The sequence below is a fragment of the Heloderma suspectum genome, chromosome 2 (genome assembly GCF_057233095.1).
Source record: "Heloderma suspectum isolate Gila_16-S chromosome 2, 16-S_ref, whole genome shotgun sequence".
NCBI lineage: Eukaryota > Metazoa > Chordata > Lepidosauria > Squamata > Helodermatidae > Heloderma > Heloderma suspectum.
Window position 1 is genome coordinate 219,471,744 of NC_139459.1, and position 23,988 is coordinate 219,495,731.

The window sequence follows — 23,988 nt, forward strand, 5'->3', positions numbered from 1 at the left end:
TCTCATATAAATTAGTTTCTCTCTCTCTCTCTCGTATAATATTAGATAGATAGACAGATAGATAGAGATGGCCCCACTTGCAGCCTTTAGTGAGAAGTCCAGACAGATTTACCACTTCAGTGGGGACGCTGTAAATAACCCTAAAACAGATCTGTTTGTTTGTATTTTATAGAACGAGTCAGGCCAGATTCAATCCCCAGACAGTTCCAGTCCACACACTGCCCCTGCTCCCGGCTGCATGATCCCGGACGGGACTGCTCTTGCCCGCCAGGCCGCCCGCCTCCCCTCCCCTCCCTCCCCTCCCCTCCCTCCGGTGCCTGCCCTGCCTCCGCGCTCGCTCTCTGCCAGGTAGCCCGGACGGCGCTTGCCGCGAGCGATAACCCGCGCTCTCGCCAGCAAGTCTCCTCCTCCTCCTCTTCCTCCGTCGGCAGCCACGGCGGATGGAGTGAAGAGCTCCGACGGCCCTTCTAGGAAGAGGAGAGGGAGAGCGACAGGGAAGGCGCCACGGGGCCCCCTCGGAGGGCGGGAACCCGCAGCCCCGCGCAGCCCCCCCCCCCCGGCCGGTGTGAACAGGTAAGAGGAGGGCGACCGGCTGGGAGGCTGGATCAGCCGCACTTCGAGAAAGGCCGGTCTGCGTGCGTCTTAAACTGGGAGCCCATCCGGTGCCTTTTACTTCCTCTGTGGGGATCCTTCACGATCCCCGGTGCTTGGGGCCGGGCGGGGGGGGGGGTGAGATCAGGGTGGGTAGAGGGGCGTTCACCAATGCGTGTGGCACGCAAGTGTTCCCTTAGCCCCCAAAGGCCATTGGACGGCTGGGGCTTGATCGTGGTTTCCTGTTGTCAAAAGAAAAAGAAACGACCCCCTACCCCACCCCGCTGCACTGGGAGAGGTAGGCTGGCACCTGGCCTGAAACCGAAACCATCTCTCCCCAGTCCACACGCGGGGTGAGATTTTGTTTTTACGGGGCGGGGTGTGTGTGTGTGTGTCTCAGTTCAGCCCATAGAACAAAGCAGTTGTTGCTGATATCGCAAGCATCCTGGCATTGGGAGAGCTAATTAACACATGAAGTGGGGAAAGGTTTTTTTAAAATCACAATTCAGGCTAAAGGAGATAGAATGGAACCTTTTGATAAATATTAATGCAGTGGTTAGTCTCCCTTTGGAGTTCCTTTGTTCAAGAATGATCACTTTAAGGTAAGTCGCAGAGTGTCCTGGGAGGCTGACCTGTCCTGCCCATGGGCTTTTGAATATTGTTTATTTTATTTATTTCATTTCTGTACCGCTCAATAGCCGAAGCTCTCTGGGTGGGTCACAGAAATATTGCCATTTCTGATGTCAGATGTGTACCCATTTGTTTCTTGTATGTGGAGAACGTTTGTCCTATGTACAATGCAGGAGGGCATTCCTGGTAGAAGATGGCATATATCACACTGCAGGACGAGGAGGTGAATGAACTCCCGATGTTGTGGATGGCATTATTTGTTGTTGTTGTTCAGTCGTTCAGTCGTGTCCGACTCTTCGTGACCCCATGGACCATAGCACGCCAGGCCTTCCTGTCCTGCGCTCTCTCCCGGAGCGTGCTCAAGTTCATATTCATTGCATCTGTGATGCTATCTAACCATCTCATCCTCTGCCGTCCCCTTCTCCTTTTGCCTTCAGTCTTTCCCAGCATCAGGGTCTTTTCCAGGGAGTTTTCTCTTCGCATTAGGTGGCCAAAATATTGGAGCTTCAGCTTCATTATCTGTCCCTCCAATGAGCACTCAGGGTTGATTTCCTTTAGGATGGACTGATTTGACCTCCTTGCAGTCCAAGGCACTCGTAAGAGTCTTCTCCAGCACCACAGTTCGAAAGCATCGATTCTTCGGCGCTCAGCCTTCCTTATAGTCCAGCTCTCACAGCCATACATTACTACTGGGAAAACCGGATGGCATTATTAGGTCCAGTAATAGTGTTGCCCGAGTAGATCTGGGGGCAGAGTTGGCATCTGGGTTTGTTGCAGCCTCTGGTCCTTGTGTCTGTATCTTTGCTATGTGGCCTGTCGTTGCTAGTGATTACTAGCTGCTTTAGGAGGGGGCTGCCTGTAAGCAAGTACAAACCAACCAAGAGGGAAGTGTCATTGTCTAGGAAAGGCTGTGGCTCACTGATGGTACATCCCAGGAAAATGACCTAATTCAATAACCCTCAGGGTTTGTCTGGAGGGCATGTCTTCCCTGGGAAAGAGATGCATGCATTACACTTCTTGTGCTATATCTGCACACACTGTAAGATGCATCTTGCTCTCGCGCTCTGTGGCATTTAAAAAGTAACTGGAGCAATATACAGGATCAGTAGTCCAACCAGTGTAGTTACATTAGAGAAATGGATTGCTTTGTTCCCACTGTGATGTGTTCCTGTCGACGGAATGGTGATGTGATTGGGCAAGGAGCCAATTGCAGGGGGTACACATATCTTTCTTGGTAGACCCAAGAGCATGAGTGCTCCAACCCGTCTCCAGCAGCAAAGCTATGGAGGAAAGCAATTTGGTATACACTGTGCAGGCTCAAAAGAGCCTTTCTACCCTGAGCTGCTTTCTGCCCCTGCTTTGGGATCTTCCTGGAGGATGTACATGGACTGCAGCTCCAGAGAGGTCACCATGCTCTTTATTCAGCACCAGCCTTACTACAAAGCAACATACAACGGACATTTCAAGCAGTGGGATCCACCGAGGGTGCAATTTTCCTGCCTTCAGTGTATTTTTATATTTCATTAAAATTAAGTCTCCAGAGGCTGGGCGTGGGATCATTTTAACTTTTTTTTTTACTTCCAGTGTGTGAAAATGCCTAAGGACAGCACAGTCTTTACTCATGGGAATCTCTTCTGGATCCAGACATTCAGCTACAAATCTTCACACTGCTACTGCTTCTGATGTGATTTGGGGGTTAGAAATCAGACTGCAGCACATGTTTCCCCCAAAATGCCTGTGAGACAGCCACGCTGGCTGGTTTGTATGGTTCAGCGGGGAGAAACATACAAAGGAAGGCATATTGCGTTTGCCTGGCAACTTTGTGACTTCCCAAACACCTCCTCCCTCCAGAGAAAGGAGAACACTACCCTGTTCTCCTTCAGACACGGCAAAAGGTCCACTCAGATGTGGCAGTGTTTCTGACCGCATCAGTCATTTTTCAAATGGGCCAGGTTAATCCTGGCCCTGAAACTGCCAAGATGTGCATGCGTTCTTTTGTACCTGTTTCTGCTGGCCATTTGTGGGCCAGAGAAATGAGAACCTTATGGAACAAATATGCCGTAAGTTGTTTCTCTGTTTCCACTCTGGCGTGACATGGTTGCGGCATTCCCAGGGAAACAACTAGTGGTCTCTTTTGCATTTCTGAGCCTCTGTAGTTGCCAGGATTGCCCGTGTCTTGTTCTGGAAGCCAATTCAGGGGACAGCCTCTCCTTAAGACATTTGTGTGCGTGACATTAAAGGCATATTTACGGTGTGTGTACGTGTCTCTTGTGCTAGTTGTGTGTGGGTGGAAATGCTTTTTGTGTGGGATAGAAAGGGGAAGAAAGCTACTTGTATGTCAAGTGTACCTTCTAGCCAATGTACATATTACACTAGAGTTTGAGCTGAAGGAAATTAAAACAAAGAAACATAGACCCAAATGCCATTAGAGTGCACAATATCCCGGAGCATTTCTTTGTGGATGGGATTTTGAAACTTAAAGACAACTATCCAGCACCTGAAATTATTCCCAGGAGCTTGTGCAAGAGCACTAATTACAACTCAGAATGTTCAGCAGAACTATATATATTATGCACTGTCATTGACATTTGCATGCTTTGTCCTCTTGGCACAAGGATTTTATGACGTTCAGTCCGAGGCAGCAAGGGGACTCTATAGACAAAGCAGGTGAAAGGGAAAACAAGCCAGGAGACTGCGCTGAGTAATGCTAACTCATTCCTCACTGGAGGTGTATCTAATACTATACCCAGAAGCGCTGAGAGCCATGTGAAATAAAAGGGAAGAAAGCCCGTTGCCAAGCAGACTGATTAATCCAGGAGCTTGTGAAAAGGACCGAGAAGCTCTCTAGAGAAGCACAGGAAATGCTCCTTCTTCTGACATGGACTGTTCTTCAGCAGCTCCTTCATTGTCATTTCCATTGAACCGGCTGCTCTGCTCCCATTTCTTTGTTTTCCTCTAATTAGGCTTGCTAAGAAAAAGCTCCAAGGGAAAATGCCCCGAGAGGGAAAGGCAGCCCCTGTAGTCTCCAAAGTCCAGGATGGAGGATGGGCATGGATGGTCTTAATAGCCACAGTGCTGGTTCAAGCCCTAACACTGGGCTTTCCTTCCTGCATTGGTGTCTTCTTCAAGGATCTGCAGTATGATTTCCAAGCTAGCAACAGCGAGACATCGTGGTTCCCCTCCATCATGACAGCTGTGCTACATGCAGGTGGTGAGTGTTTATTTTTATTTATAAACTTTCTTCCCGAAAGGCACCTAAGGTGATGTATTGACTCATCAAAGCCATCGAAGAATGAAACCAGCTATAAGATATCACTTGACTCCTTTTAACCTCCTCATCAAAAGATGCAGGGAAAGGTGGGTGATCAATGAGCAAGTAATATTCTATCAAGGAATCTACCCATGGAGTTTTATCCTGTTCAGGCCCCACCTTGTGATTGAACATCCTGGCCCAGACAGTAATTCTTTCTCAACCTCCAGTGCCACCTCGCCTCAGTCTAACACCTGCAATCTGGTGACTTATCAGGAAGGTTTCCAGAATGCACTGGGGCACCCTTACTGACCCTCCATAAATTGCTGCTTTTCTGGAGTTAGGATCAGCCACGAGACTGAGAAGTACAGGTTTGAAACCAGCTGGGCAGAAGCCCATATACTTTACATGACTTATGTAGTGGCAAATCATTGTATTATGGTCTGGCCGGTGGGTACCTTGCCCTACCAACTAATAATTCCTCTGAACGTGTGAAAGAACATCAAACAAAAGCTTGGGAAATTGACAGGAACCACTGGCTGGGTAGAACTGACAAATTGTTGAATAAGCACATAAAACAACAATAAGGCAAAAATCTCATTGGATTGCTTGAATGTGTCCGTTACCTAGCTGTAATTGCATCAGAGAAGCACATTACAGTGTATAGTTTTGTCTTTTTAAGGTTTTTAATCTTTGAAAACTGCCCAGAGAGCTTTAGCTATTGGACACTATAGAAATGTAATACATGAAAATGAAATGAAATTACGAAGCTCATTAAGAATGAGTACAAAGGAGTTGCAAGTGGGAAAATGTAGCTTCCTCTGCTTTTCATGGGCTTGACTGTTTTGGCCTTCTTCACCCATGTCGCTACATGGATGGCAGGTCACATATAGTTTTGCTACTCCCATGTAAAAAGCACTCCTGGTTGATACAGTGTTTTTATTTTATTTCCACAATAGGAGAAATGAAATATTAGAGATAACAGATTAGGTGCATGAATTACACTAGCTTACACAGTTTTATCTATTTACAACCTCTGCTTTCAAAGGATTCTGATTGCCTTCTGATAACTGCAGCAACATGTCTTGTACACCTGAGGATACCATTAGCCCAGTGTTCCCTCAGGTCAGGTGCTACTATGTGCACCTGGCTACTATCTATTTTACATCTCAAACAAAGGAAGGAAATTTTCTATGTGCAAGGACCACAAATAAGCAGTGAAATTATATCACAGTGAAACAGGAGCTGGACATGAGTCACTCCTGCTGGAAACAGAGCAACCCTATCCAGTAAGGAAAAAAAAGCCTAGAACGATTTGACCTTTCAAGCTACAGAACCACAGTGGACCAGTGCTGCCTGTGGTGTTGATCTGTAGTAGTTGCACTCAACATAAATTCAGCCTGTTCTATATATATGTACCCTCCTGGCCCACATGGCTAGGAGGGTTACATAAACTAGTGATAAGGAGAAGAGAGATTTAAACAGTCACAGTGATTGATCATATAACAGGATAATGCTGAGCTGAACAGGGGGAGGAGGGAGACATGTACCTCAAACGCCTCCAAACAACCATCTGATTAGGCTTTTTTTCTGGCAAGGCTCCTCTACCTTTAGCATCTAGTAGTTAAAGGCATAGAGCCTTGCCAGAAAAAAAAGTTGGCAACCCTTTACTCAATTTGTTTTCAGAGAGAAAGAGTTATGTACAAGCCAGAGTGAAATTTAATGTTGTATAAGAAGAAGAAAGCATATACTGACTCTGTGTTGTTTTAAGGTTGCCAACTGGCCAGAAATGGGCTTGCTCTTGTGCCTTTAATAGAGGCTTGCCATGTAGAAACAACAACATGTAGAAATCAGCAGGTAACCATGTTCTGTTCAGTGCCACAAAAAGCGCCTGGTACTTTCTGCATATTAAACTTCTGTTGAAGGCCCAGGAACAGGTTCAGCCAGTTTTGTCCTGGCCATTTGGCAGCCCTGTGTTAATCTACTACATGAGCATATCCATAGCAAGTGTCAAGCGCTTTATAATCATTCTCTCATTTAACTTTGGAACAAAACTCAAGAGCAATTTACTGCTATTTCCAGTTTGCAAAAGTGGACTTGTATCTGGGAAATACCTTTAAATCACTCTGTGAGTTTATAACTCACTAGAAACTTCATTCCAGGTCTTTGTTCCAAGCAATGCTGCCTTGCCTTATACTTGGATATAAGCCAAAGGTTGCCTAGGGTTGCCAGTGTGTCTTTTGGGTTGTTGTTTTTGCTCCTGTGGCATTTAACAGCTGTGGGGCAGAGTGTCAGTAGGTGAAATATGCATTCTCTGACATGCAGAAGCAGTTATGTGACGTGCTTAACCTGATGGATTTCCTCCTGCCATCAGCTGTTAAAGATGCAAGAGCCCTGCTCGAAAACCTCTCCCCCTGGGAAAAAAAACTTGTTTGGCTCCAGTCTGTGCCTCCATGTAGGGAAGCTAGACTTGCTGATGGTATACCTTTCCGCTCCTGGGGCCAGAAATATGAGATCCAGTTCTCTACTCAGCCATGAAGCTCACTGGGCAACCTTGGGCCAGTCACCATCTCTCAGCCTAACCTATCACACTACGTTGTTGTAAAGATAATGGGAAAGGGGAAGCATCATGGATGCCACCCTGAGTTCCCTGGAGGAAGAGTATGACAGAAGTATAATAAATAAATGCAGTTTTATTATTCTTTAATCTGTCCCAATACTTTAAAACACTGGACTCAGGCTACCTCTGAGCAAGAGTGAAAAAAGTCCACCCATCCCGAGAACATCCACCCTTCCTTGTACTGACCAATTTCTATTCTTTGTTGTTGTTTCTGCCCTTGTACTTCTTCTGTAAACAGCCTGGGACTAGGGGAAAGAGCAGGGTGCCACTTTGGGCTGAACCTTCAGTTTCATGCATGCCAGTGCTGGGGAAATGTGAGCGGTTAGGAAATTCACTGTCATGCTGATTCCAAGGCCACCCAAGGTGTTTGCTTTGTCCCAGCTGAGGCCCATGAAGGAGGAGGAACTGCCCATTGGTATCGGAATGTCTGTATAGCCTTGGCAGGCCTGGGGTAGATATTCTGCTCCTGTGCCTTTAACACAGGTTTAACATGCAGGTGACCATGTTTACCTCTTTGTCCTGGAAAACATCGAGGGTGGCCATGTATCCTCTTTGACAGAGAACCACCCTCTATTTGAGGGGGTTCTCTGAAGGGCAGTCATGTCCAATTTTGTTTTAAAAATAAAGAATGCTAAGAACTGTTGCCCATCCACAGTTAGCACCTACACAGCAGTTTGAACAGGCGTGTGCATGAGTGAGATGGACTTAGTTCTACTGAAAGTATAGAAACTATTTCTAAATTTGCATCTATACATACAAATTAGCACTAGTAATTTGTATGCAAATTACTGTCCTCTTTTGTCCAAGTTTTTGTGATGCATTTCTTATATTTTGCCAATTCATCCTATCTGGTAATTTCCCCATATCAAATCTCGAGGTGCAGGAGCAATCCAGTTAGCAACCCTTAGGCCTTGTGCCAACTTTCTGTTCTTGCTTCACTGAGGCATTATGTAAGAATTAATGTTAAAATCAGCTTTTTGAGGAAGTGGAGTAATGGTCCATCTACCCCAGTATTATAAAGCAGCAAATCTGAGATCTTTATTGAGTCTTTTAAGGTTGCCATCTTCTGTCTGGCCAAGCTTGTGTGCCTTTAACAGCTTCATGAGGGGCTGATGTTAATGATACGGGAGCCCTGAGAAGGGTGGGGGGAGATCCCTGACAATCCTAAGATCTTTCCAGTCACTGGCCATGTTTCCACCTCCTTCCTTAGCCACAGTTGAAGCTGGTGGTTCTGATGTCAATGTGGCGGTGAATCCACTCCGTGTTTTAGTCAGAACTCTACAGGAGCTATCCAAGGTGCAGAGCTCCTTTAGAGTTCTGACTGAAACCTGGAACGGATTCCCCACCCCACCTCCAGCCTCCACTTCCTGACAGAATGGTCACAAGAGGGGGTCTCAACATATATTGTACCTCAGCACTGCCACCACTTCACAGCCTTTGAAGATCTTGAGGGACTGATTCAACCATGATCCCTGTGTTCCGACGTTTGGATCTCAAGGATCGATTGTGCATCAGAGCAGTGTTAAGTTGCCCTGGCCCCACCCAGTACCAGAAGTTTCTAAACCAAAATTTAGCAACCTGAGAGCAGGGTCAATGGATAGCCAGTCCATGAGTTTGTACGCCTGCAAAAAGTCGAGACCTTAAAGCAGAGGTAAAAGCTGTAAAGCTCATTAATGTAGAAAGTTTGGCTATTGGGCGGTATAGAAATGAAACAAGTAAATAAAATAAGTTGCCTTACACTAAGTCAGACCATCGGTCCAGCTAGCCCAGTGTTGTTGACACTGAGTGGCAGCAATCGCTCTCCAGGTTCCAGGCAGGAATCACTCCTCGCCTACCCGGAGAAGCCAAGGACTAAAGCAGGGACCTTCTGCTTGCAGAGTAGGTGCTCTCCCACTCGGCCATGACCCCTCCCCATGCATGCGAAATTATATCTTCAACCACAAAACTGCATCCCCAAATGCAGCCTCGTCCGGTCAAACTGAGGGGAGTCCAAGGTGGCTGGATATTAGGCACATTCATCTGACATGCTGCTGAGTGGAGAAGCAGGGGTGTGCACCCCAGCCACATCCTCCTTGCTGGTGATGCATGCAGAGGAACTAGACATGGGTATGTTGGGACTCTCAAAGGGCCCTCACTCCCACTCGACAGATGTGCAGCTGGCAGATTGTGTGGCTGCTGGGTGCATCTGGGGCGGGGGCGGGGGGGCGCTAGCCTGTGATCTTCTCCTGTGTTTTTTAATGTGTGAGGGGGCTTGCCTAAACCCCCCTATTCTCACAGCCAGCATAAAATGAAGCTTATTGGCTTCAGAAAATCACGTTGGCAAGAAATAAAAGTAACGAGAAGCTTTCCAAAAGAATGTCAGGGGTATATGGTTTTTGACAGAATTTGTTTGGGTGCTTCCAGGAGAGGCCTTTATTTTGCAATCACCCTGCCTCGTTCACATAATTTTACGGGGGGTCCAGACGTTGTCATCTTCCCCTCATACTGTTCCTGTGTTTTCTCAATGCTGCTTCCATCTTTTTTCTTCTGTGGAAAATCCATTATGGAAGAAAAGGATGAAGAGCTGCACAGTGCCTTCTAATTAGTAGCCCTAGGAGCCGGTGGTCTGGAAGCAGCCACAGCTTGTTTCCTCCCCAAAAGTCACCTTCTTCACAGAAACCAGGAACACAGAACAAGGTCACACGAAAATAGGACGTCTAAGTCAATTGGGAAAAGGACAAACTCCACTTCCAGTTCGCACCTGCTTACTTGTTGCAACTTGCTGAGAAAGTCATGTCCTGAGGGGAAACTGAATGCAGTTAAACCACTTCCCTATGAAGAAATTCTTACCAGAGGGGCACCTGTTGAACGAAGAAGCTATGATACCTTAATATGCTACTTAACGTGCTATTGTTGTGAACCGCCCAGAGAGCCTAGGCTATTGGGCAATGTAGAAATTAAATAAATAGTAATAAATATGGCTAGTGTAAGTATGATGTGGCCAGGTGGTTCACAGCTTGCTTGTCATTAATAATAATTTATTTCTAGGACAATTCACAGGCAACAGCTGAATTTCTCAGTATCTAAGGAGCTTGTTGCCTTAGTTTTATGCTCTTGGGGGGAAAAAATTCAGATTACTTTCCAGCTCCATCCCAAGAGCTCTGACTAGCTTATGAACATCAATCCCTTTCTCCTTAGCGGAAAACCTACATCCTGAGGTTGTGTTCGCATGTCTTCTCTTGCCCAAATTATAAATGCTGCTGATTTTTACTCCATGGTATTTGCTGGTCTTTTGAATTGTTTATACACAAAATGGCATCCACATTATTTCCTCCCATTCCCATTCCCCCTCCACATGTTTCAACCTTGGATTACGCCTCCTGCATGTTCTTAATATGCAGGTACAAGTATTTTCTTGGGAACTTTCATGCTGATACTCCTGAGCAGGAAGTTTTTAAAAAATGGCACAGAATTATCTTCCTGTCCTTTAAAATTTTGTTTTTTCATAACATAGCCTTGAGTTATGTGGGTGATAACTACCGTTACATGGGAGGGATACATATCATAGTATTTTATTTTATTTAGATACTTCTGTACTGCGTAATATATTAAAACCCCTAAGTGGTTTACGTTAAAATACAGTGTAACAATATAACAGCCTAGATAAAATAATAAATGGCTGGGGAATACTGGACATTGTAGGATTTTTTTCTGGCTAAATATGCATAGGATTGCACCTTTAAAAACATTATAATACTATAATTATTACAGCAGGTAGCAATAGAGTATAGGTCAGGGAAAGCTGTGTGAATAGGTGTGTTTTCAAGAGGCATTTAAAACTTGTCGCTGTTTCTGCCTCTTGAACCACATGTGGGAGAGTGTTCCAAAGGGTGATGCCACCCGCTTACACACCGCTGCCTGGCAACATTACGTTTGCCGCAGAATGACCATGCCACTCGCAGTAGTACTTATGGATCTGATGCTTCTGCTCTGATGTTTATTTTTCAGGACCTCTTTGCAGCATTTTGGTGGAGCGATTTGGTTGCAGGATCACTGTCATGCTGGGAGGTCTTCTCAGTGGGGTGGGCATGGTTGCCAGTGCTTTCTCCAAGTCTATTAGCCAGCTTTACATAACAGCTGGATTCATCACTGGTGAGTATAGTCAGTTCGTTGGGTTGGTATATATGATCTTGATCCTGGTTTCCTATCACACAGTTTCTCCACATATATATTGGGAATTGAAGCAGCAAATGATGTAAGATGGTATAGTGTAAGCCCTAGTTCAGATTTCAGCAGGAGGGGCAAAGCACTGTTAGTAGGGAGTGGTGTCAGCTCTTGGATATGTTCACAACTGAATTAGCATCAAGCAACGTGGTTTAAAGAGCATTTGTTGAGGTTATGTTTTTAATGTCTCGTATCTATTGCAATGTAATCAACTCTGGTTAGTCTTTTTCTCTGTCTCTGTGTCTTTGTCTGTCTTGCACGCACGCACGCACATGCACACACACAGAGACACACTTGTTCAAGCAAAGGAATGGCATGGATAGGTTAGTGGGCTATTTAATTGTTTATAATAATAGTTTTTAATTGTGTGCAACTGTGAGCTGGTGTAAAATATAGATGCTCCTGAAGAATAATTTCATGCTGTCTGAAATTGGGCTGTGGGGGGATGGGGGAAGGAGGGGGAGAGAATGTCCCACCTCTGTCCTCCTTAAGTAGTGCCCCAGTCCTTACAGGGCCACTAACTGTATTGAATCCTTTAAAGGTACCAGGCAAATACTAAGTATTAATAATTAAACATCTGTATCTATATACCATCTATCACCTATCCCCAGCATACTATGGTCATATTCTTTTCCTTCTTCTTTCCTTAAAGGCTTGGGATCATGTTTTAGCTTCCAGGCAGGCGTCACTGTGCTTGGCTATTACTTTACACGCCGGCGAGCCCTGGCCAATGCTCTGTCTTCCACGGGAGCCTCCATTGGCCTCACCTTGTGGCCACTGATCTCCCAATACTTGCTTGATGAGATGGGCTGGAGAAACACTTTCTTCATCTTTGGGGGAATGCTGCTGAACTGCTGTGTGTGTGGGGCTGTGATGAGACCAGTCCCTGTCAAGCCGCCTGCCCCATCGTTGAAGTCCTGTCATGGGCAGTCAGCTGAAGGGATACATTTTTCCAACGGCAACACCATGCATCATGAGGAACATCTGCACCAGCCCAAGTTTGCTGCTTGCTTCCAGATGCTGCAGAAGTACCTGGCGTTTGACATCTTCTTCAAGAACAAAGGCTACCAGATCTACACCATTGGCGTGACCTGGATGGTGATGGGTTTTGTGCTTCCCCTCATCTACCTGGTGCCCTATGCCATTTTGAATGGAGTAGAGGAACGCAAGGCAGCTCTCCTAATCTCTGTCATTGGGTTCATCAACATATTCATGCGCCCCATGGCAGGCCTGCTCTCGGGCCTCAATGTCTTCACTGGCCGGCGGATCTACCTCTTTAGCATGGCTGTCATGCTCAATGGCCTGAGCAACCTCATCTGTGCGATCTCAGCTGACTACAGTATTCTTGTTCTCTACTGCTTGGTCTATAGTGTTTCCATGAGTGTCATTGGTGCACTTATCTTCCAGGTATTAATGGATGTGGTAGAAATGGACAGGTTCTCCAGTGCCTTGGGTCTCTTCACCATCTTGGAGAGTATCACCATTCTCATTGGACCCCCTCTTGCAGGTGAGAGGTTAATAGAACCTGGGCCCCTGGGTTCTGCAATTAAGGATGTTTTAGCTGAATTTGGCAGCTGTCACAGAATTCCCTGCAGGAAAACTACTTTAGCCTCAAAATGACAGGCACTAGGGCCTTAAAGTTTCCAGCATTCAGCATGGATGACAAGGGTCTAGGAAGGAGGAGCCATCCAGCAGTTTACAGATATCCTATTTATCCCCCACCCTTCCCTCTTGCTGTAGGCCCTGACTTCTACCTTTTCCTTAAAGCCTCGCCTATCCTACTTCCACTCCAGTAATCACTGCACCCATGTGTCCTCAGGCTTTGCCAAAGAATCCCAACCCCACAGGGTAATTCAGATTCTGTTGGCGGATATGGGGAAGGGATATGGGGAAGGGAAGGCTTGGGCTTCTTTGGAAATAGTGGGCGGAAAAAGGGTTAAGTGCTCTCCTTGCCTGTTCCCTTGGCTCCAATGCCCCTCCCAAAGCTGTCTTCTTCTTTTTTTTAAGTGGGGTGTCATGGCTATAGTATATGTATATGTAGTTATCCCCTCATTTTATGTGGCACTCATGTTTGACACATATACATGGATGTTTGCTATGGTGAACATGTAGAATCTGACATGTCTTCAAACACCATTGGGCTCCATCATAGACACATACTGGGGAGCCACAATTAACCATGGTTTTCTGGTGCATTTCCACTCTTTCAACAAATAAAAGGATAATATTCTTGGGTGTTATAAAAGACTGCTTTTTTAAGAAGAGGTGAAGAAATATTTGTTTTGATACTGTCTTTAAAGACTTGTGTTGTGCAAAACGGTAGTAGATATGACCTGCTGCATTATAATCAATGGGTTGATTCAGAGGCACAAAAGCCTTTGATCCAGTGGAGGCTCTGCTAATTGAAGGTGGGGGAGGAACGTTTTGCCAATTCCCTCTGCCCACTGCGTTACCTCCCATGCTTGCCCAGAGGCTACGTGAACCCTCTACAGCAGATTTTGAGGGGTTGCAGGGAGAAAGAATCAAAAATCAAAAAGAAGCAAAAATCACCTACCCCCTCCTTCCATGAGTGGACTCCCTCGTTCCATGATTAGGACTCTGCTGGTGACGTTGGATCCTACCCTTTATGTTTACTTTTGTATTTTAGTGCCCTTGAGAAAGAGCTGAATGAACTCAATACACTGTCAGGTCAACTCTGAGAATAAAAACAGTATGTTAGAGCTAGGACCTCCAAGACGGTGCCCATGGGGACCAATATGCCCCTCTTTTGGCACCTGCCAGGCTCCCTGCCCCACCTCATTTTTACATTATAGCTTAAGATTTTCTAATGGAATTTTTTTTAACTGGGAGGCTGGCATGCTACAAAGCTAAAGGCTGGCTTCCAGCACCATCTTTATTTTGGTTCAAAGGAGTGTTTTCTGCCCAGTACATAGGTTCTTGAGCAAGTTTCTTTTCTTTTAGCCTCACCAGTTTGCCTTCTGGGAAATGAGCATTTTGTGACTGGCCATGCCCACCAAAGCAGCCATTTATGAATGGGCAAGCCTCCACCTCCGTCCCAGGCGACCATTTAATGAGAACAGCCACAACGCTCTCCTGAAATTCCAGATCTCCACAGGGCTCCCCAAAAAGGCTCCCCTGTGGATATTTCCCTCTTGTTGTTATTGTGGACTGGTGCAGCTCTCTTGCTTCTGTTTTCTGCCTGTTTACTGACACGCATCCTCTCTTCACACTTGCGATATTCACCGCATCAACGGTTGGGATACACACAGCAAACATGACTGCCTCATAAAGTGTGACTTGGTCTTCAGATGCTCAGTCTTGACTGATCTCCTGGGGCTTCCATAGGTAGGTTTGCCGTATCTGGAGACTTTTGGGAGCTAGAGATGCAGGGCCCTCTGGAGCAAGCAGAATCAACAAATTCCACACACAAATGTTTTTCTTTTCGGGGAAGAACAACTAGAGTCAAGCTTTTGAGCAAATCATGATGCAGCAAATAAAAGTCAGACTTTATTAAGACAAAACAAAAAATATTAGAGGCCACAGGAAGGAAATATCACATTTCTGCGTGCAAGAAACACAGATGTTAGCATCTGAAGGGGGCTGGGATCTGCTTCAAACAAGAAGCAGACCAAAATGTCAGCTAGAATAGATCCCGAGTGGTGGATTTCTGTAGGACACCGACGCAAAACTATATTTACACGGAACCTGATAATTGGACGGGGGAAATCTGACTGGATAAAATGGGGCCCAGATGACTTGAGTAGCCTAGGATAAAACTAGCGGCTTCAGTACAGCTCTTATAGCAGTTCTGACATTGATTGTAAAAGAGCTAGGAATGGGGGAAAGAATTTGGAAGTACAGGATGCAAAGGAAGTTGGAGCATAAGGATTCTGAGCCTGGAGCTGTTGTGACAGTTTGGGCCTTATTCCTTCAAATTACACAGCTTGTGCAAGCCCTAGATTGGACTTCATGGCCCCAATCTTCCCCAACCCAGCGCCCTCCAGATGTGTCAGACTACATTTCCCATCACACCTAAGCAACAACCATGGCACATTCTGGGTGGGGATGGTGGGTGTTGTAGTCCAACACATTGGGAGGGCCCCAAGCTGCAGAAGGCTGAACTTGAGTCCTGCAAGGCTAATTTATGATTGTATTGAATAGCTGAGGAGAACGTGGGAGGCTTTGATTAGCTACTCTTAGGGTGGCTGATGAGAATGACAGTCTTGCAAGGGGAAGGATGCCATAGGCCACGTAAACTGTTGAACCAGTACTGGCTGAATCACCTTGCACATCTGGACCATGGGGATTCCAAGTGGTGAAACTGCTCCTGATCCCCAAACTTACAGCTGTCTGGATGTAAGTTTCCTTTCAGAGGACAGGTCCCATGGGATGTCACACTGTGTCAAAAACAAACCTCCAGATAAGGAAAGGACCTGGATAAGGGACAGGCAGAAAGGAGAGTGCAAGAAGATAAAAGAGCAAGGGAGAAAGTGAAAGGACCAAGGGGAAAGTGTGATGAAGGGATGCAGGAACAAAGGGGGAATTACTGAAGAGAGAAAAATAAAGGTGAGGAAGGAAAGAGGGAGGGCTGATGAGAAGGAAAAATGAAAGGAGGCAAGGTTGCACCCCAGTGCTGCTGATCCAACATGCCTGCCTGAGAGCTTCTAACATTGCTGGGACATGATGCATGGTGCTCTCAAGTTGTCAGTCCCTGCATACCAAAGAAGGTGAGAACAACAGATACAGATGATCAGCCCACCATATCCTAAGGTTTCAGACATATAGCAACATGTCCTTATCATGGCTGCCTTCACAATTGCCCTGTGAGATAGATCATGGGTGGGCAAATGCCAGGCTTGCGGGGTCTACTTTGTTTTTACTAGAATTTCAAGACCCACCTGTTGGAGCGAGGTGTAAAATAGTGGCTTCGGAAGGCTGACATAGAATTGAGGAACATGGTGCCTTTGAACACATGCTCAGCCCAGGAATTTGTTTTCAGTACTGGAACTGAGCTCTCAGTCTTGTCGCATAAAAATCCACTCCTGGGGCGCTTCCAGACAGATGGCTGCTGGTGCTAACAAAAGGCATTATGCAGCTAGCTATTCCATCTTTCCTTCGTAATGGATTTTTTTCTGATAAGAACAGAGGTGGACGAAGCAGTGGGAAAACACGGGAGGGTTATGGGTACAAGACCTCGTCTTATAGATCTCCTGAAAAATTCCATGAATGAGGCAGGCAATGGCTCCATAAAAGCCTTGTCTGGAAGTGTCCCTGGCTTTCCCCCAAAGCTTTCTTCCATCTCTGCAGCCTAATTTAGAAGGGGCTTTTTCTTCTTGCTGTTGTTAAACAGTTGGGAGTCAGAAACCCTTGGTGATCACCCAGAGCTCTACTAGTAGGACCCGATCTACCTTCTGCCCACTCCTGAGATAAATCACTACTATTGTTCTAATTTACATTTGGGGAACTGCGGATGGAGAGAGAGGAATTTGCTTGAGCCTGCATGGTAATTCCATGGCTGAGCTAGTATTTGGGGATCCACCTCCTGATCCACCTGACCACATCCTTTCAAAACAAAGCTCCATGCTATGTGGTTAAATTAGCATTAGTCACAATGAGACGGTTCTTTGTGGTGGCAAAGAACAATTACATTGGGATAAGAGAGTTTAATCGAATCTATATCACAGAGTTAAAACTAGTTTAATAGTGACTGGGTTTGGAAAATCACGGAGGTAAAAGAAGCTATTGTGGCATCTCCCCCTGCCCCTGCCTCTGGTTTGGACCGCGATTTGCATAATTACCCATGATGCAGCATGGGTTGCCGTGTTGTTCAAACCTGGCACGGTATGCGATGGGATGGCTTCTTACCCACACCACAACTCATGGCTTGTAGCAGGAGTTGTGGCATGGGTAAGAAATCACCCCCGCTGGGCACCGTGCTGGGTTTGGATGACATGGCAACCTGTGCTGCATCGTTGGTAATTATGCAAATTGTGGTCACATGCATGGGGGTGGAGGGAGAAGCCACAATGGCTTCTTTTACCCCCATGATTGTTCAAACACAGCCAATCATTCCTTTTCCCAGGGATCCTGGAGACTGTAGTTCTCTGTGTGTGTGTTTTAAAGATCTCCAATGACAGAGAATTCTCAGCACTGTCACCAAACCACAATTCCCATAATTTATTTTGGGGGTGAAGAGGGGAAGCCATGATTGTTAAATTGGTATACGTCTGTAGTAAAGATATGTCCTTTGACTGGAGCGAGGAGGGAAAGGAAGATTGCAGAGGCAGCTGAGTTCAGTGCTTGATGAGGTCATCTGTGCATGTTACTTGGCATTTTGGAGAAGATAGGAATCCTATTAAAAAAAACTGAACTCTGTACTTCAGCATGCCTTTGCCTGAGCTTTGAATCCTTTACGTTTCAGGTCTTCTTGTGGATGTTACAGGTCACTTTAGTTACGTCTTCTATGCTTCCAGCTTCTTCATGGTATCTGCTGCTCTCTTCATGGGTCTTAGCTTCTGCACCATGGAGGCAAAGAACAAATTGATTGAAACTCATAAGCCACCCCCTGAGAACCCCTCCAAGGGCAAATACACAGAAGTGCCAACTGAATCAAGACCTGACAAAAATGGCCCTCTTGCAGTCATCTACGTAACCAGCATCTGAATCTAGAGGAGCTGGAAGAATGTTGCATTCCTCACAAATGCAAGAGATCTGGAAGCAGAAGAACAAGTGCCTGCTTTTTCTGGTGCCCGCCTCCTCTCTGTTGCGACTTTCTATGCAGCTGTGTTGGGCTCAGAGTTCTAGATGAAGGTTCCAGATCTGAAGATGTGAGCTCAAAGCTATTCAGAAATCCAAAGAGCACTTTAAACAAAATATACATGATGCAAGCCACAGGAGCAAAGAAGGACATGGCTCCGTGACAACATCTGTATTACTTGAAACTTAAAACATTTTTATCATCATCATCATCAGATTTTCATTATATATTCCAGTGTATAAGAATGGAAGGCCTTGTTCACCCATTGGGCTATGAATTACACTACCCCCCCCCCCGGCTCCCGCCGACAGAGAGGCAAGTCCAGCGAGGGACAGTTACATAGGAGTTAAAAATGTTTCTGGACAGGCTGATTTGCCATAACAGAACTCAGTGTGAAGTCCGTTGCCTGACTACTCTCCAAGCACAAAGGCAGAGCTCATCTTTATGGAGCTTTCCTGCTGGGCTCCTTGAATGTTACATAGATTTTTCATTCCTGCTGTATAGTCCCAAGCCCGTTCTTATAGGAATATATCACTTATTTTAGTCAGATCAGGGATGGGTACGGTTGTAGGCACTACTAACCAAAGTGAGCCATTTCTGCATTTCAGGGGTAGTTGCAGGGATAATGAAGGCTCAAATCTAAAGCTACAGTTCACCAAAAAGCTGGATAGCTCCAAAGTGCCTATATATTTTGGCCAATAGTGTCTTAAATCCCATTTGTTCCCATTTGAAATACATGCTGCAGTAAAGAAAGGGTCATAGCTGATCAAAAGAAATTGCCATTTTGTTTTTTCCGGGAACAATTCTTGGAGCACTGACTAGACCACAGTAATAGTACAAATGGAAACACAGAGGCATGTTTCATCTCATCCAGTGGAGCATCTTTGCCATTGTAAGCTTCCATAATCTCTATACAGTCAACTCAGTTGGAATGTATAAACTATGTAAGCATAATAAGTTACATGTGGGTAAACTGACATCAACGTAGACATACATTAGTTTAAAGAAACATTAAGGATGAGAAGTGGTTGTCCTTATCTGCACACCTGAAGCAACAGATTACAATCAAAGCCATCTCTGCTGGTCAAAATCAAGACAATTTTTGATTACATACAGAAATATATAGTTAGGGAAATAGCACTCCCTCTGGAATATTCTTCCTAAAGTGATTGCTTCACGTTGCTTCATGGTAAGACTAGCCCTGGAGATGACCCAGGATGCTTACTGAGTTGGCTGGAAAAAATGCAGCTAGTTTTGCTAGATCCTCTGTATTTGATCCACTAGATCTAGGCATGTTAAAATAGTGTTTGAACTGGAACACAACTATGCTTTAATACAGATGTATTTGTTTGCTTTTCACAGTTCCAACCCTTCATCTCACATTCTGTTCTTCCAGTTCTTGTATCTCTGTAAACATTAACCTCAAGTGTTCTGAGTGAGACAAGTCTGAAATGGTTTTGAATGGCAGGAAAGGATGGCTATGCAATCTAGCCCTTTCAGAAACAGAAAACTTTGAGAAGTCAGTAGGATTAGGCATGAGCAAGAAGACTGTCACAATGTAAGGATTCTGACCTGCCAAATCTACATTAATCCATGTGAATGACAAGGGCCAAATTGAGGGAATGTGCACACAAGACTGGCCCAAAACATTTTGCTGTCTTGCAACAGAAAAAACAAGTGGTGCTCCCTCCCCAACTAATTAACTTGGGGAATGATCTATGTCTCCTGCATAAACCTCACTGACATGAGTGAGAGCTGCACAAGAACACACTAGCCCCACGTTTCACTTCAGGAGGAGACTTCCCCAGTGGATCATATGCCATGTGTCAGATATGTCTGCTGTTCTGCTACCATTAACAGTGCCAGAATCTGTCTCTTGAGGTAGCCACTTCACCTTACCCCCATGGTTAGGCTGCCATGTATATGTGGAGGAGCGACAATTAGCAGGACAGATGGATGAGTAGATCAGTTCCTCGCACTCTTCTCCTTAAAGAGGAGATTCTCTTTAGACAGGATTCTCCTTAGACAGAGCCATGATAATCAACTACAGTGATTGAGCAGGCAGGCATAGAAGCTGCTTTGTTGTTCAGTTGTTAAGTCATGTCCGACTCTTCGTGACCCCATGGACCATAGCACGCCAGGCCTTCCTGTCCTGCGCTCTCTCCCGGAGTGTGCTCAAGTTCATATAGAAGCTGCTACAGGAGGGTGAAAGCAGACTTCCTTTCCCCCTGATGACTTAGGGCAGGGGTACTGAAGCTCTTTCAGCTTGAGGGCTAAATTTCATTTCAGAGGAGCTCTTGGGGGAGGGACCCATTCCAGTGGTGGATTGGGCCCAAAGGCAAGAGAGGTGGGGCCAAAAATGCCACCCTATTTTAGCGTAAAGCTCTTTCTGCCAGTAGCTAAGCCCTAGGAGGGGCATTTCAGCCTTTTGGAATAGGGAAAAACTGCACAGAAGTTGGAAAACCACCAAACAGTAGTGAGGGGAGGGAAGGGGAGGGGTATTGCTCTCTGGGGAACCTCAGAGGCTTAGATTTGGCCCCTGGGCCTGAGGTTCTATACCCCTGGAAGCAATGTGGAGATATATAATGCTTGCAGATGGGCTTTGAGTGGTGTTTGTATACAACTAAGCGATGAATCCACAGTGCTCCACTGATTCCTAGCAGCAGCTTACAAAGCAGAACCATCAGGTTTAATATGTTCCTCCAGTCTTTGGGGGGCAGGGGTGGGGGGCAGGAGCAAAGGGATTTGCCATGTCTGGAGAATGACCAAAGTCATTCGCCCTGCACAGTGCACATGCACACAAACATCGTTCAGAAATGTCTTGTTTTACAAAGCCAAGCCTCCAAGCTTGACAAGACTCTGCATGTTTTTGCACATGGCACTCTTGATATGCCTTTGAGCCACTCTCATGTTATTCATATGCAAGTATTTGTGAATGCTGTCAATACACAGGGTAGAAAGTGCGCCGTAGGATGTTTAGGATTGACATGGGGCATGCAAAATGGATTTGCAGCCCAGTCCTATGTAAGTTTCCGCTGTGAGCTTAGATGGCTTTTTCAAGGGGCTAGGAACTTTCACAAATACTTCTGACAATAACACCTATTATCCTTGACAATTAAGTGGATAAAGAAAGTCTAGAAGCAGCATATCTCTAATTAGCAGATGCTGGGAATACTGCCTTCGTGTCTAACTTTTTATTGTCCCAGAGGCATCTGGCTGACGCCTGTGTTAGAAACCAGATGGACCTTGGTATAAACTCCCAGCTCTCTTCTTCCCTTACTTGAAAGTACATCCCACTGAGTTCAATGAGACCTACTTTCCTGCACGTGTGCATAAAATTACAATGGTAAGCATTGTTAGTGACAGTGGTTTACCTTCCCCTCTATTATCTATCTCTTGTGGGTCAATAGCATTCACCAAACATTTCTAAACAGACTCTGCTTCTTTCACAGGTAAAGCACAGCAAGCCAAACACACACATGCAGAATTTTCTCACTGCTCCTCCTCTGTACTTCAGTGAAAACAGATCCAGAAATGGATTACATGCAACCAGATATGCAAGGTATTCAGCACAGGAGATCACATTCATTTTATTAAAGGTGCAAATTGCTAGTAACTGCACTGTAACATACACACACACACACACTGCAATGGTGTTCATATAATGGACATTGAATGGGGGCCTTCTCTTTAAGAAGTAAGTCACAAAAAATTTAACAGAGCACCAGAAAATTGGCATTGATGTAGGCCGCTACCCTAAAGCAATTTGCACTGTCTTGGTTTCAGGATTGTGGCCAGTTTGTTATACGATTGCTGCATTAATTGCTGGAAAACATATGTGTGGTCTATTGAAAAAATTAAAGTCAAATACACTTAGTAACTTTTGTAATGCTGAAAGCACTAAAGCAACTTGGCAGACTTAAGGCTTTTGAATTGTAATGCACACCAGCCTTTGTGCTTCTTTCAGGTTTAAGGAATGTATTATTTTTTTTCTCTTTCAGAAAACACTATTTCTGAGAAGGGACCAAATCTTAGCATTTTTGTCTACCCTTTTCTGAATAAAGAAGCTAACTAGTAAAATGTGCTTTGTTTGAGGTATTTGTTTTTGCACAATGTAAATTTAATGTCGTATTTTAGATTTCCTGTCATTCTGTCATTTCTTGATACTCTTCTCCTCTGGATCTAGCAGAAGTATTTCTTCATAAATAAGGTTTCACATAGTAATTGATAACTTTGGCAAAGGAAGGCAGGGATATGGCTTTTTCTGGAACCTGTCAAACCAATTTTAAAACTGTTTCTAGTAGAGGGCTTTTATAGTTTATAGGGCTTTTATAGCTTCCCTCTTTGCCAATTATAGTTGTCATTTCGCTCCATTTGCCAATGGCTGTACTAGTTCCTAGCTGGCAAGATCAGTATTAACTTTTCTGGCTTCAGAATGAATTATTGGGTACATGGCATTTATTTTTAATGCTATTTATTATTCAGAAAATTAAGGCTGCAATCCTGTGGTCCTGGGGAGGTGTCCCAGGGATCATAGGATAGTGTGCATCCCCCACTCTCCGAGGGTGAGGGAGAGATGCCACCTCCATGGCCCTATGGAAACCTCTGTTTCGACATTGGAAGAGGCAAAAAGGGACAAGGCTATGGAGGCTGGGAGGGTGCATCCGAGATCAGATATCCCCCTCTAGAGAGGACCCCTCTTTCCTTCTTTGCCTTGGAGGTGGGTATCCAAATTATCCAATTGCCCTGGGATGACCGCGGCCCCACCGCGATCATAGGATTGCAGCTTAAACGAGTTCTATTTAGCTTTTTTTTTTTAACTGTTTCACATTGACTTAAGATTCCCTATTTCTACCTAGCCTCGCTCCCCCACCTCATCTCTGTCACCACCACTACATTATTTCTGCCTCTAAGCCTGGTTGCGCATCTCCCCAATTTTGTTCCCCTAAGCAAGAACCTGGAGTGCAGCTACGCTTCCACTGATGGCTTAAAACCATCATGTGATAACAGGATATTATGCTGCTAGTGCATTATCCTGCATTAACACCAGGATAGGGCACTGCTGAAAGAGTAGTTCAGATTTTTAAATGTCTGGCACTGTAATAAGTCATAAAGGTTTAGTAGGGTTTAACGCCATTGTATTATGAAATGCAGGTTCTACTTGAACACCACGCCCTGAAGCAGAATTGGTTTCTTCAGACTTTCTAGATAGGAAGGCTGGGGAATTCAACTTTAATTACATTTAAAAGCCAGGTAACACAAACACGATGAGTTTTATTATACAACACTGAAACCTGCCAAAGCTGGCAAACAAGTTAATAAGAAGTCACTCCCGCTCTGCCTGACTTTCATTGTCACTACACAGTTTTTTTCAAAATCAGTATATGTGGAGTGCTCTTAAGAGAAGACAGTGGATCAAATGACATAAAGCAGAGACCAAATGCTGAGGGGAGGAGACACAGCTCAGGGGTAGAGCACTAGAGCACCTGCTTTGCACGCAGACGGTACCAGGTTCAATCTCCAACATCTTCAGGTAGGGCAGGAAAAACTTCTGCCTGAAACCCTGGAGAGTCGCTGCTGCCAGTCAGGATCAACAATGCTGGACTAGATGGACCTACGATCTGACTCGGTATAAGGCAGTTTCTAATGTTTTTATGTTCCAAGAAGGTACAATTTTAGATTGCTTAAGGATTAAGGTAAATGTAACTGTTTCAATATTTGTTAAGCAATACACATTACACTCCTGGAAACTATAAAATAAAAAGCAAACCTTATGAGTCACCCTGTACAGAAAACGTTGGGTGCCTCACACAAACCTAGTGGGACCCTCCCCCTGATTCAACCCAATGGGTTGCCCAAGGAGGAAAAGGGGTTGATTCACTCCTGCACTCCTTCTCATCACCTGGCTTGCCCTGAGAGCAGCATATGAGATCGTCC

General features: G+C 45.2%; 1 protein-coding gene across 2 annotated transcripts; it reads left to right on the top strand.

The window, feature by feature from the left end:
- Positions 1-336: 336 nt before the first annotated feature.
- On the top strand, positions 337-22,127 carry SLC16A5 (solute carrier family 16 member 5). 2 transcript variants are annotated; one of them, XM_084838048.1, is made up of 5 exons: positions 357-573; positions 4,185-4,432; positions 11,079-11,222; positions 11,947-12,801; positions 17,716-22,127. In XM_084838048.1, the coding sequence occupies exons 2-5, from the start codon at positions 4,213-4,215 to the stop codon at positions 17,955-17,957; spliced, it is 1,461 nt and encodes a 486-aa protein (XP_084694174.1). In that variant the 5' UTR covers positions 357-573; positions 4,185-4,212; the 3' UTR covers positions 17,958-22,127. The 2 variants fall into 2 exon arrangements, with proteins under 2 accessions (XP_084694175.1, XP_084694174.1); XM_084838049.1 differs by lacking the exon at positions 4,185-4,432 and having other exon boundaries at positions 337-573.
- Positions 22,128-23,988: the final 1,861 nt, after the last annotated feature.